The 13,688-nt window shown below is 45.1% G+C and overlaps 1 protein-coding gene across 6 annotated transcripts in view; it reads right to left on the minus strand.

Moving 5' to 3' along the window:
- Positions 1 to 13,688, minus strand: part of LOC130274184 (uncharacterized) — a 139,652-nt gene that overhangs the window by 33,490 nt on the left and 92,474 nt on the right. For all 6 annotated transcript variants that reach the window (XM_056522208.1, XM_056522206.1, XM_056522207.1 and 3 more), the window contains exons 3-4: positions 4,026 to 4,118; positions 669 to 746 (exon numbers count right to left, since the gene is read on the minus strand). In XM_056522208.1, the coding sequence (XP_056378183.1) occupies positions 669 to 746; positions 4,026 to 4,118 (171 nt within the window). The remainder of the gene's footprint in view (positions 1 to 668; positions 747 to 4,025; positions 4,119 to 13,688) is intronic.

Here is a 13,688-nt window from a genome sequence, read left to right on the forward strand (position 1 = left end):
GCTAACTGTTGTAACGCCCCAAGGCATGTGGACCCGCTGTGCCACATACCGGTTTGGCTTTGGGCCAATCTTGAGAACGAAGTCTAAGTATTCCCATGGTCTTTACCCCTTATCTCACTCCGGGATGTGTAAGATGAACTTTAGCTGCAGGGGATATACCAGGTCCCCACCACAAGAGTGGTCCTTGTTAAGTGGCAGCTGACATAGCAAGCCAGAATGCCCCAGTGCCAGGCACCAGGGATATAGGCACCAGGGATATAGGCAGGCCGTATGCGGTTTCCCGACTGCAGGCAAAAACGTGGTCGACCACGTTTTTGCCTGCGGTCGGGAAACCGCATACGGCCGAAAACGCAGCCAACCAGAGGCTGCGGTTCACTCCGGTCGGCTCATAGACATACATTAACTACGGTTCCCGAATACGGCTGAGTGCGGGCACTGCGATTAAGCCCCGCCCACCCCTCCTCCCAGCCGTATACGGAAACCGTAGTTACAAACTGTAGTGTGAACCCTGCCTTAGCAGATGAAAAGCATACATTTTATTTAATGTAGTAATTTGATGTTCAGCATTACAAATACTATCTCTTCCTGCCTCCTTTCCAGGGATTGATGGATACAAGTACATCTTACAGACACACAATTAAATATTCAGAACATGTTAAGAGTTTTACCTTATACTGGCAACAAAAGGTTACATTTCTGGAATTATTGTAGCAGTGTGATCTAGCGATTCCTTGTGTCTCATCTACCTAACAGAAAAAACATAATGAATACTCTGAGGTATAGACTTGATAAGAAAATATTTGGTCTCTCTACCTATTGGTATTTAAAGAGGTACTCCAATGGAAATTTTCTTTCTTTTTAAGTCCACTGGCTCAGGAAAGTTAAACAGATTTGTAAACTACTTCTATAACATTTTTTTTAATCCCTTCAGTTCTTATTATCAGCTGTACACTACAGAGGAAATTCTTTTCTTTTTGGATTTATTTTCTGTCTGTCCACAGTACTCTCGCCTGACTAATCTGTCCATGTCAGGAACTGTCCAGAGAAGGAGAAAAATCCCCATAGCAAACATATGCTTCTCTGGACAGTTCCTGACATGGACCAAGGTGTCAGCAGAGAGCACTGTGGAGAGACCGAAAAGGAATTAAAAAGGATTAAGATTTTTTAATAGAAGTAATTTACAAATCTGTTCAACTTTCTGGCACCAGTTCATTAAAAAAATATGTTTTCCACCGGAGTACCCCTTTAAGTACCATATATATATATATATATATATATATATATATATATATATATATTTATTTTATTTTTATTTTTTTTATTATTTTTTGAAATATATTTTTTTATTCCAGCAATTGCTTTCTGTCCTCTCATTCTCCATTTGCTTGTTAAAATAAAAACTGTGAGAAAAATATTATTATTCAGTAAGTGTCTCACCCATTTCTTATGGTGGGACATGTTTTCTGATTATTAAAGGGGCACTCCAGTGGAAAACATTTTTTTTAAATCAGCTGGTACCAGAAAGTTAAACAGATTTGTAAATTACTTCTATTTAAAAATCTTAACCCTTCCAGTACTTCTCAGCTGCTGTATGTTCCAGAGGAAGTTCTTTTCTTTTTGAATTTCATTTCTGTCTGACCACAGTGCTCTTTGCTGACACCTCTGTCCATTTTAGGAACTATAATGAATAGTAGACTTCCAAGCTGTGGATGGCTTTAAGCGGCGCTGACTAGGATCAGAGGCATGGAGTAAAAAGCAGCAGGTTTATTCAGATTTCCAATAATGCAACAGGTATCACCGTGCTTGCGCGGCTTCATCAGGAATGCCTGATGCCAGGTTGCCTAATGAAGCCGCACAAACGCGGTGATACCTGTTGCATTATTGGAAATCTGAATAAACCTGCTGCTTTTTACTCCATGCCTCTGATCCTAGTCAGCGCCGCTTAAAGTCATCTCTGGAAGTCTACTATTCATTACAATTCTTGTGATTGGGAAGGCTGCAGACCGGGCGCCATTACCTCTCCACGCTTACCATTGTTGTGTGTGAGGTCACACAACCACCGAGGGTAAGAGTTTCTAGTTATTATACTAGCTTGCCCAAAAGTGGTTTTACGCTATGGAGCGCTCTTCTTTTTATCTTTCATTTTAGGAACTGTCTGGAGAAAGATAGGTTTGCTATGGGGATTTGCTCCTACTCTGGACAGTTCCTCAAATGGTGGCAGCAGAGAGCACTGTGATCAGACAGAATTGAAATTCAAAAAGAAAAGAACTTCAGAACTTCCTTTGGAACATACAGCAGCTGATAAGTACTGGAAGGGTTACAATTTTTAAATAGAAGAAATTTAGAACTATGTTTAACTTTCTGGCACCAGTTTATTTTCAAAAATGTGTTCCAGTGGAGTACCCCTTTAAAGGGTACCTGTCATTGAAAATGTAGTCCAATCTGCAGGCAGCATGGCAGGAGAAGGAGGAGCTGATCAGATGCACACAGTATACAGTATATAAACATATACAGTGGCACTTGAAGGTTTGTGTAACCTTCCGAATTTTCTGTTCTGTTGCCTAAATTTGACCTAAAAGTAGGTCAAGACTTAGAGAACCAACTCATACAAGCAAATGTTACATTTTGTCTATTATTGATTGGGGAAAATGCTCCAATATAAAATATTTATGAGTGGCAAAAGTATGTGAATCTCTGCTTTCAGATTCTGGTCGGACTCCCTTGGGCAGCAATAACTGTATCTAAATGTTTCTGATAATTGTTGATCAGTCGCCTTGAAGAAACTTTAGCCCAACCCTTTATACAAACAGATTCCCTTTCAAGGAATACTCCAGAAGAAAACATTTTTTTTTTAAATCAACTGGTGCCAGAAAGTAAAACAGATTTGTAAATTACATCTATATAAAAATCTTAATCCGTCCAATACTTATCAGCTGCTGTATGCTCCATAGGAAGTTGTGTAGTTCATTTCTGTCCACAGTGCTCTCTGCTGACACCTCTGTCCATCTCAGGAACTGTCCAGAGGAGGAGAAAATCCCCATAGCAAACCTCTCCTGCTCTCGACAGTTCCTGAAACGGACAGAGGTGTCAGCAAAGAGCACTGTAGTCAGACAGAAAAGAACTGTACCACTTCTTCTGTAGTATACAGCAGCAGATAAGTACTGGAAGGATTAGGATTTTTATTTAGAAGTAATTTACAAATCTGTATAAACTTTCTAGCACCAGTTGATTAGAAAAAACAATGTCTTTTACCGGAGTATCCCTTTAAGTGCCAGAAGGACACCAATAAGTTACTTTGTAAGAGCGAGGTTATTTAGGAAACTAGAATATATAAGTCCTAGGTGCAGGGAAGCCTACTTATGACTCCACATTACAACACCCTTTAAATGGGTACTCCATTGGCCAGCGTTCAGAACATTTAGTTCCGAACGCTGTGTGCGCACAGCGGGGGTCGGCCACGCCCCCTCCCATAGACTTGCATTGAGGGGTGTGACCTGACATCATGAGGGGGCATGGCTGACCCGTACAGCACGCACACAGAGTTCGGAACTAAATGTTCTGAATGTTGGCCAGCAGAGTACCCCTTTAAATGAATACACTCCCATCCACTTCCTGCAAAAGTAAAAAAGATCAGAACAAAATTAATCCCAGTGTTCCTTGCATGACGATTTAAAGACTATTTGTTTGAGGAGTACGCAAAAAATCCTGTAGACCGATGAATAGTCTGGGCAAAATTATCTCTTGTTTTATGATTCATTTCTAGGTTTTATTGGTCCTTTATAAAATTTACGCCATCTTTTATGCATCATTTGTGCCTTTAAGCTACCATAAAGTACTAAAAGCACTACTTTACTGCTAATGTGAAACTGACCTTATATTATCACAAGCATAGTTTATTGATATTGTTGCTCTTATAATTCTACTGTAGGCTATAGCAACTATAAAGGGTACTGTTATTACTCTAATTTAATCTATAACCATTTCCACTACTGAACGTATACAATCTTTTCTGAATAAATAACTACCTTTGCAGAATTGTTGCATAGATCCAGAAATATCGGGCTGGTATCTTTTTTAGTTTTGCAGACAGTGGTAAAATTTTCTGAAAGTGATTGCTTCTGAAAAAAAAAAAAGAAAAAGAAAAATATGACATTACATACACGTGGTATTACCTACACAATAGGACAGAAGACCTCTGTTATTTTCTTATATATGCAGGTAGATCAACAAATAAATCTTCAAAATCAATGGCACAGGACATGATTTTTATCCTTTATTTTGGGCTCATAGTATGATGTGGTAAAATTACCTTAACTCCCTGGGGACTGAGGGCGTACCTATACGTCCTCAGACCACTCCCGTTCTATAATGCGGGGCCACGCCGTGGCCCCTCGTCATAGCGGGTCGGGCCGGGACCCATGGCTAATAGCGCGTGGCACTGATCGCGGTGCCGCGCGCTATTAACCCTTTAGATGTGGCAGTAAAGCACTGCCGGTTAGCTCAGGGGGCTGTTCGGGATCGCTACAATGAAATTGCAGCATCCCGAACAGCTGTAAAGACTCAGTGCCTGAGATCCAAGCATGAGCATTCAAGCGGCAGAATCATTGATCAATGGTTTCCTATGAGAAACCACTGATCAATGTAAAAGATCAGTGTGTGCAGTGTTATAGCCCCCTATGGGAGCTATAACATTGCAAAAAAAAGTGACAAAAAAGTGAATAAAGATCATTTAACACCTTTCCTGTTTGAATCACCTCCTTTTCCCAATAAAAAAAAAAAAAAAAAAGTGTAAATAAAAATAAACAGATGTGGTATCGCAATGTGTGGAAATGTCCAAATTATAAAAATATATCGTTAATTAAACCGCACGTAGCGCGCAATGGCGTACGTGCAAAAAAATTCCAAAGTTCAATATAGCGTATTTTTGGTCACTTTTTATATCATGAAAAAATGAATACAAAGTCATCGAAAAGTCTGATCAATACATAAATGGTACCGCTAAAAACTTCAGATCACGGCGCAAAAAATGAGAAAAATAAAAAAGTTATAGGGGTCAGAAGATGACAATTTTAAACATATAGATTTTCCTGCATGTAGTTATGATTTTTTTCAGAAGTACGACAAAATCAAACCTGTATAAGTAGGGTATCATTTTAACCATATGGACCTACAGAATAAAGATAAGGTGTCATTTTACAGAAAAATGTACTGTGTAGAAAGGGAAGCCCTCAAAAGTTACAAGATGGCATTTTTATTCGATTTTGTCACACAGTGATTTTTTTTTCGTTTCGCCGTAGATTTTTGGGTAAAATGACTGATGTCATTACAAAGAAGAATTGGTGGCGCAAAAAATAAGCCATCATATGGATTTTTAGCTCCAAAATTGAAAGGGTATGATTTTTAAAAGGTAAGGAGGAAAAAAGGAAAGTGCAAAAACTGGAAAACCCTCTGTCCCCAAGGGATTAAAAGGGTTATCTGCCATAAGGTGATTTTAGTACAAACCTGCCAGGCTATCTTTTTTTGAACTGGGTATTTCCTGTTGGAGTTTGGTCTCTTAAACTACACATCCCATAGTTCCATGTGTGTGTGAAGTTACTTTCCCCGCTCCCACACATCAGCCACCCCACCAGTGAGCTGCATCCATTCAAAAGACCAGTGTGTTTTCTAACCAGGGTGCCTACGGCTGTTGCAAAATAATCTCTCTCCAATCCATTGTTCGCTCCTCCCATTGAAGCAGGACTGGCTTCCTTTGCACACCTGACTAGTGAGGTCATGTCTCAACGCACTGCAACCTGGGAAATACTGAGACCTGGGTAATTTTATATGCTGTTAAAAATAAATATTGGTGCAGAAATCACATAAGAATTGCGAGAAAACCGTCACACACAGGTACAGGCACTATATTATGCAGCGCCACCCAGGCGTCTGACCTCGTCTTGCTGGCGTATTGTTACGCACTGAATTTTCAAGAATAAAGCTTTGGTACACGGATTTCTTTATATATTATGAACGATACTAACTTTACAGCCCCTGTAGCATAGCCACATAAAAAAATTCCTGGAATACCCCTTTAACTGTATTGCAATCTAAGTGTTTCCTATGGGGAAAAGTGGTGGATAACGTTCCATGATTTCAAGAATCCAGACTAGGGATGAGCGAACTTTTCAAAAATTCGATTCGGCCGATTCGCCGAATTTTCCGAAAAAGTTTGTTTTGATCTGAATTTTTTCGCGACGAATCTATATAAAAAAAAGGCTATTTCTAGCCTACATACAGCCTCTATAGGGGTATAGAACACTTTGCTGTGTTCTAAAACACATATGGAGTGTGCTGGGGTAGGGAAATAATACTGTTATTCAGAATAACATGCAGATTACCGGCATCGCTTTTAGAATCACTGCCGCACAGCAGCACAATGACAGAGCCTGGTGGTGGCATCAGTGTTAGGAGACCATATAGTGACTGAATGACATAGCGTAGAGGTGTTGGCAGCATGAGGAGACCATTTAGTGGCTGAATGACACAGCGTGGAGGTGTTGGCAACATGAGGACACCATATAGTGGCTGAATGACACAGCATGGACATGTTGGCAGCATGAGGAGACCATATAGTGGCTGAATGGCACAGTGTGGAGGTGTTGGCCGCATGAGGAGACCATATAGTGGCTGAATGACACAGCCCGGAGTTGCCAGCAGCATGAGTAGGCACTAGGCCTTCACAATCCCTAAGATTAAAAGATGAATTAAGAAATTTAAACCGAAGATTTTGGATAGCGGGTGCTACCTATGAGAAAATTAAAAATTCCCAGACCAAGGCCCCACAGCGGCATCAGTAACGCATATATTGCCTGAATGAGACAGCCTGGAGTTGGCTGATGCACGAGTACACACTGGGGCTTCACAATCCCCCCCAAAAAACACAACAATTTTAGAAATTTTTGAAAAACATTTTGGATAGCGGGTACTACCTCTGAGAAAATTTGAAATTACCAGACCCAGGCCAAGCAGCACCATCATTTTTTATTTGAAAATTAAAACAACCTTTGCGTGTCCCAGACCCCAGCGTGTGGGTACGAAGGACCAAATCCAATAAGCCCCCACAGGGCTCATGTGGCCGTGAGATGTGGGCGCAACGTCTACATTGCCCTGAACGGCCATTCTTTCCAAGACTTCTTGCCAAGGCAAACCATGTGAAGAACAGCGTGACACCGCTGTGCCCTGCACACATGGTATGCTGAAGGGCCACTGAGACTTGTCTGGGCAGTGGAGGCTTAAGACACAGTGGAAGATGTGGAGGCGGAGTAGAATCCCAAATAAAAAACAACCATTTTTAAAAAAAAATTAAGAATATCTAGGACAGCGGGTGCTACCTATATATTGCCTGAATGACACAGCCTGGAGTTGGCTGATGCATGAGTACACATTAGGGCTTCACAATCCCCCCCCAAAAAACACAACAATTGTAGAAATTTATGAAGAAAACTTTTGGATAGCGGGTGCTACCTATGAGAAAATTAGAAATTCCCAGACCCAGGCCCAGCAATGCCATCAGTAAACCATATATTGCCTGAATGACACAGGTTGGAGTTGGCTGATGCATGAGTACGCACCAAAGCTTCACAATCCCTAATAAAAAAGACAAACATTTTTGCCGAAAAATTTTAACGAAAATTTAGGACAGCCAGTGCTCTCTATATATTACCAGAATGACGCAGCCTGGAGTTGGCTGCAGCATGAGGAGACCATTGAAATGTGTTATTTTTTTTATTTGAAATTTAAATCAAAATTTGTGTCCCGGACCCCGCCGTGTGGGTACAAAGGACCTAATCTCACAAGCACCCACAGGGCTCATGTGGCCGTAAGATGTAGGCGCAACATCTCCATAGCCCTGACCGGCCATTTTTGTTTTTTGTACATTTGTTTAAGAACAATCGCATATCCAAGAGTCCAGAAGACTCTATAATGCAGGACGGTGGACCACCAAAAGACATTCTTCTATAAAATAATTTTTTATGAAATAAAGAAGCAGAGTTCATCCCTCTCCGTATTTTATTTTAAACATTTACTTAAAAAATCACATGCAACAAGCATTCAATGGTGTAATGGTTATTATTCTGGAAAATTCAAGATTACTGTGATAATTATCAGAAAATTTGGAAAAAAAAAACACTACCCAAGAGTGTTTATAACCCCATACATTGCACCATAAATGTTGAAATTTAAATTAAGTATGTATGTATTTCAAAAATCCTAAAATTAAAGGCCCAAGCCCAGAAGCATCATGAAGTCAAGTAGTTCCTGAAAGACACAGGAGCAGTAAGGAGTAGGCATCAGCAGTACCCAAGAGGCTTTAATAACCCCTTACATTGCACGATCAATCGCAAGATCGAGCAATAACAGGTGTGTTATGCCCTCAGATGTCCGGGGCTGTACGCGCGCTACACTGAACGGACCAGCGTGTGTCTATCTTTCACCGACAGGTGCGGGTAACCCACTGAACCCCGTTCGCGATAGGGATTGCAATTATTTGCCAGGAAAGGAGAATCACAACTAAGTGCGGGTCATAAGCTCGGGTTCATTAAGTACCTGCCCTTTGTACACACCGCATGTCTATACTACGGATTGGATGGTTTAGTGAGGTCCTCGGATCGGCCCCGGCAGGGTAGGAGAAGGCCCTGGCAGAGCGCAAATAATTTAAAGATCATTGCTGAAATTTGCATTAAGCATATATTAGCTACTGCTAAACTTCCAAAAATTAAAGGCCCAAGGCCAATAGTGTCAGTGAGGCAAGTAGTTCCTGAAAGACACAGGATGAGTCAGGAGCAGGCATTTGCAGTACCCAAGAGGGTGCCATGCACTTTTGAATACACCGACAGGCTCAAGGACTGGCCCACCTTCTCTTGTACAAACTTATGCAGGGCTGGTACTGCCTTCTTAGCAAAGAAATGACGGCTTGGGACTCTCCACCTTGGCTCGGCACAAGCCATCAATTCTCTGAAAGGTGCAGAGTCCACCACTTGAAAAGGGAGGGACTGCAACACCAGCAACTTGGACAGGAGCACATTCAACTTCTGCACCGTTGGATGAGTGGGCGCATACTGTTGTCTCTTGGACATGGCTTCGCCGATGGATTGTTGACGGAATGGCTGACTAAAAGCGGGAGAAGCAGAAGCGACAGAAGGAGGGTTTGAAACATAGCTCCCTTCGGCTGAGGTGGTGGGGACTTGGCTGGATGAAGGAGGGAGCAGATGGCCACTGGGTGATGCAGCAGGCTGGACCACTACATCGGAGCCACGGTTCTCCCAGGCCGCTTTATGGTGGCGAAGCATGTGTTGACGCAGGGCCGGGGTGCTGACATTGGGACCCTGGCCACGCATCACCTTCTGCCGACAGATCTTGCTACGTGAACCTCCTCCGGATGCTTTATGAAAAACTTCCACATCGCCGAGTAGCTGATTTTCCCACCCGCAGTCCGCACTAATTGACTGCTACTGGCGCCATCTCCAGGAACCCCTGTTCCACTACCTCCCGGAAAGGTAGGCTGCCGCGAAGCAGGTGGTCACCCCCGGGCACGTTTGGCTCCTGAATTTCCACTACTGCCACCATGCTGACTGCCAACTGTGCTACCGCCTTGCTGCCTCAAGGGCAACCTGCAACTCTCTTCTCCTGATGATGATGAAGCCCCTTCTGCACCCGGCTCCCAATTGCGATCGGCTTCATCATCATAAACAGGTGTGTGCACGTCACTGATGTCCTCCTCAGGTTCCCCAACAGTGCCTGCTTCAGGACCCTGAACACTTGCAACACCGCCTCCCACGTCCCTCTTCGCATCCCTACTTGGCCACCTAGTGGAGCAAGTGGCGCATGTCTCCTCTCCTTCTTGGCTGTTCAGTAGCTGCTGACTGTCCTCTATTAGATCATCCTCAGTAAATAGTGGAGCTGAACCCACAGCATAAGATACTTCTTTAGGAGAGGGAACAGCATAGGACAAAGACAATGGGAGGACAGGGACTGCTCCCGGGCCATGCCAACTGAGGGTTGTCTGAGGAACCCATCGACTGTTGACTGGAGGTGTCAGATGTCGCTTGTGATGATGTGGATGAGCGTGTTAACCAATCAATGACGGCAGATGGGTTGCTGGTGGAGACACGACCTCTGGCTGATAACGTGAGCTCAGGCCTCTCGCAGCGACTCCTGCTGCCACTTGCCCTAAGTCTGCTGCCAACTCTGCCTGAAGTATTTAGGCCTCTGCCACTCCTCTGTGCACGTCCTGGCACTTCTCTGCCTGACATACTTAGTGCGTTTATGAGGGTATTACAATACGCTTGTTACGCCGAGCGCTCCGGGTCCCCGCTCCTCCCCGGAGCGATCGCAGTGTCCTCTCATTCGCAGCGCCCCAGTCAGACCTGCTGACTGGGTGCGCTGCGATATTACTCCCAGCCGGGATGCGATTCGCGACGTGGGACGCGCCCGCTCGCGATGCACATCCCGGCTCCCGTACCTGACCCGTTCCCCGTCTGTGTTGTCCCGGCGCGCGCGGCCCCGCTCCTGGGTCTCTGCGATTTAAAGGGCCACTGCGCCACTGATTGGCGCAGCAGGCCTAATCAGTATCATCACCTGTGCACTCCCTACTTATACCTCACTTCCCCTGCACTCCCTCGCCGGATCTTGTTGCCATTGTGCTAGTGAAAGCGTTTCCTTGTGTGTTCCTAGCCTGTGTTCCAGACCTCCTGCCATTGCCCCTGACTACGATCCTTGCTGCCTGCCCTGACCTTCTGCTACCTTCTGTCCGACCTTGCTCTTGTCTACTCCCTTGTACCGCGCTTATCTCAGCAGTCAGAGAGGTTGAGCCGTTGCCGGTGGATACGACCTGGTTGCTACCGCCGCTGCAAGACCATCCCGCTTTACGGCGGGCTCTGGTGAATACCAGTAGCAACTTAGAACCGGTCCACCAACACGGTCCACCCCAATCCCTCTCTGGCACAGAGGATCCACCTCCAGCCAGCCGAATCGTGACAGTAGATCCGGCCATGGATCCCGCTGAGGTCCCGCTGCCAGTTGTCGCCGACCTCACCACGGTGGTCGCCCAGCAGTCGCAACAGATAGCGCAACAAGGCCACCAGCTGTCTCAACTGACCGTGATGCTACAGCAGCTACTACCACAGCTTCAGCAATCATCTCCTCCGCCAGCTCCTGCACCTCCTCCGCAGCGAGTGGCCGCTTCCAGCCTCCGATTATCCTTGCCGGATAAATTTGATGGGGACTCTAAGTTTTGCCATGGCTTTCTTTCACAATGTTCCCTGCATTTGGAGATGATGTCGGACCAGTTTCCAACTGAAAGGTCTAAGGTGGCTTTCGTAGTCAGCCTTCTGTCTGGGAAAGCCCTGTCATGGGCCACACTGCTCTGGGACCGCAATGATCCTGTCACTGCCTCTGTACACTCCTTCTTCACGGAGATTCGAAGTGTCTTTGAGGAACCTGCCCGAGCCTCTTCTGCCGAGACTGCCCTGCTGAACCTGGTCTAGGGTAATTCTTCTGTTGGCGAGTACGCAATCCAATTCCGTACTCTTGCCTTCGAATTATCCTGGAATAACGAGGCCCTCTGCGCGACCTTTAAAAAAGGCCTATCCAGTAACATTAAAGATGTGCTGGCCGCACGAGAAATTCCTGCTAACCTGCATGAACTTATTCATCTTCCCACCCGCATTGACATGCGTTTTTCCGAAAGGCGTCAGGAGCTCCGCTAGGATATGGACTTTGTTCGCACGAGGCGGTTTCTCTCCCCGACTCCTCTCTCCTCTGGTCCTCTGCAATCCGTTCCTGTGCTTCCCGCCGTGGAGGCTATGCAAGTTGACCGGTCTCGCTTGACACCTCAAGAGAGGACACGACGCCGCATGGAGAACCTTTGCCTGTACTGTGCCGGTACCGAACATTTCTTGAAGGACTGTCCTATCCGTCCTCCTCGCCAGGAAAGACGCACGCTGACTCCGCACAAAGGTGAGACAGCTCTTGATGTGAACTCTGCTTCTCCACGTCTTACTGTGCCTGTGCGGATGTCTTCTTCTACCTTCTCCTTCTCTGCTATGGCCTTCTTGGATTCCGGATCTGCAGGAAATTTTATTTTGGCCTCTCTCATCAACAGGTTCAACATCCCGGTGACCAGTCTCGCCAGACCCCTCTACATCAACTCTGTTAACAATGAAAGATTGGACTTTACCGTGCGTTACCGCACGGAACCTCTCTTAATGTGCATCGGACCCCATCACGAAAAAATTAAATTTTTGGTCCTCTCTAACTGCACTTCAGAAATTCTTCTTGGATTACCGTGGCTTCAACGCCATTCCCCAACCCTTGATTGGACCACAGGGGAAATCAAGAACTGGGGTACTTCTTGCCACAAGGACTGTCTTAAACCGGCACCCAGTACTCACAGTCGTGACCCTGTTGTTTCCCCGGTATCCGGGCTTCCTAATGCCTATCTGGACTATGCTGATGTTTTTTGCAAAAAACAAGCAGAGACTTTGCCTCCTCACAGGCCTTATGACTGTCCTATTGACCTCCTCCCGGGTACTACTCCACCCCGGGGCAGAATCTATCCTCTGTCTGCTCCGGAAACCCAAGCCATGTCTGAATACATCCAGGAGAACTTAAAAAAGGGGTTTATCCGCAAGTACTCCTCTCCTGCTGGATTTTTTTTTTGTCTCCAAAAAAGATGGCTCCCTACGCCCTTGCATTGATTACCGCGGACTTAATAAAATCACGGTAAAAAAACGCTACCCCTACCTCTTATCTCGGAACTCTTTGACCGCCTACGAGGCGCCCACATCTTTACCAAGCTGGACTTAAGAGTCGCTTATAATCTCATCCGCATCAGGGAGGGGGACGAATGGAAGACTGCATTTAACACCAGAGATGGACACTTTGAGTATCTGGTCATGCCCTTTGGCCTTTGCAACGCCCCTGCCGTCTTCCAAGACTTTGTTAATGAAATTTTTCGTGATCTTCTATATACCTGTGTTGTGGTTTACCTGGACGATATTCTGATTTTTTCTGCCAACTTAGAAGAACACCGCCAGCATGTCCGCATGGTTCTTCAGAGACTTCGGGACAATCAACTTTATGCCAAAATGGAAAAATGTCTCTTTGAATGTCAGTCTCTTCCTTTCCTAGGATACTTAGTCTCTGGCCAGGGACTACAAATGGACCCAGATAAACTATCTGCCGTATTAGATTGGCCACGCCCCTCCGGACTCCGTGCTATCCAAAGTTTTTTGGGGTTCGCCAATTATTACAGACAATTTATTCCACACTTTTCCACCATTGTGGCTCCTATCCTGGCTCTAACCAAGAAAAATGCCAATCCTAAGTCCTGGTCTCCTCAAGCGGAAGACGCATTTAAACATCTCAAGTCTGCCTTTTCTTCTGCTCCCATACTCTCCAGACCTGACCCATCTAAACCCTTTTTATTGGAGGTAGACGCCTCCTCAGTGGGAGCTGGAGCAGTTCTTCTACAAAAAAATTCTTCCGGGCATGCTGTTACTTGTGGGTTTTTTTCTAGGACCTTCTCTCCGGCGGAGAAAAACTACTCCATTGGTGATCGAGAATTAGTGGCCATAAAATTGGCGCTTGAGGAATGGAGGCACCTGCTGGAGGGATCCAAATATCCAGTTATTATATACACTGATCAC

The sequence above is a fragment of the Hyla sarda genome, chromosome 5, assembly GCF_029499605.1.
Source record: "Hyla sarda isolate aHylSar1 chromosome 5, aHylSar1.hap1, whole genome shotgun sequence".
NCBI classification, from domain to species: Eukaryota; Metazoa; Chordata; class Amphibia; order Anura; family Hylidae; genus Hyla; species Hyla sarda.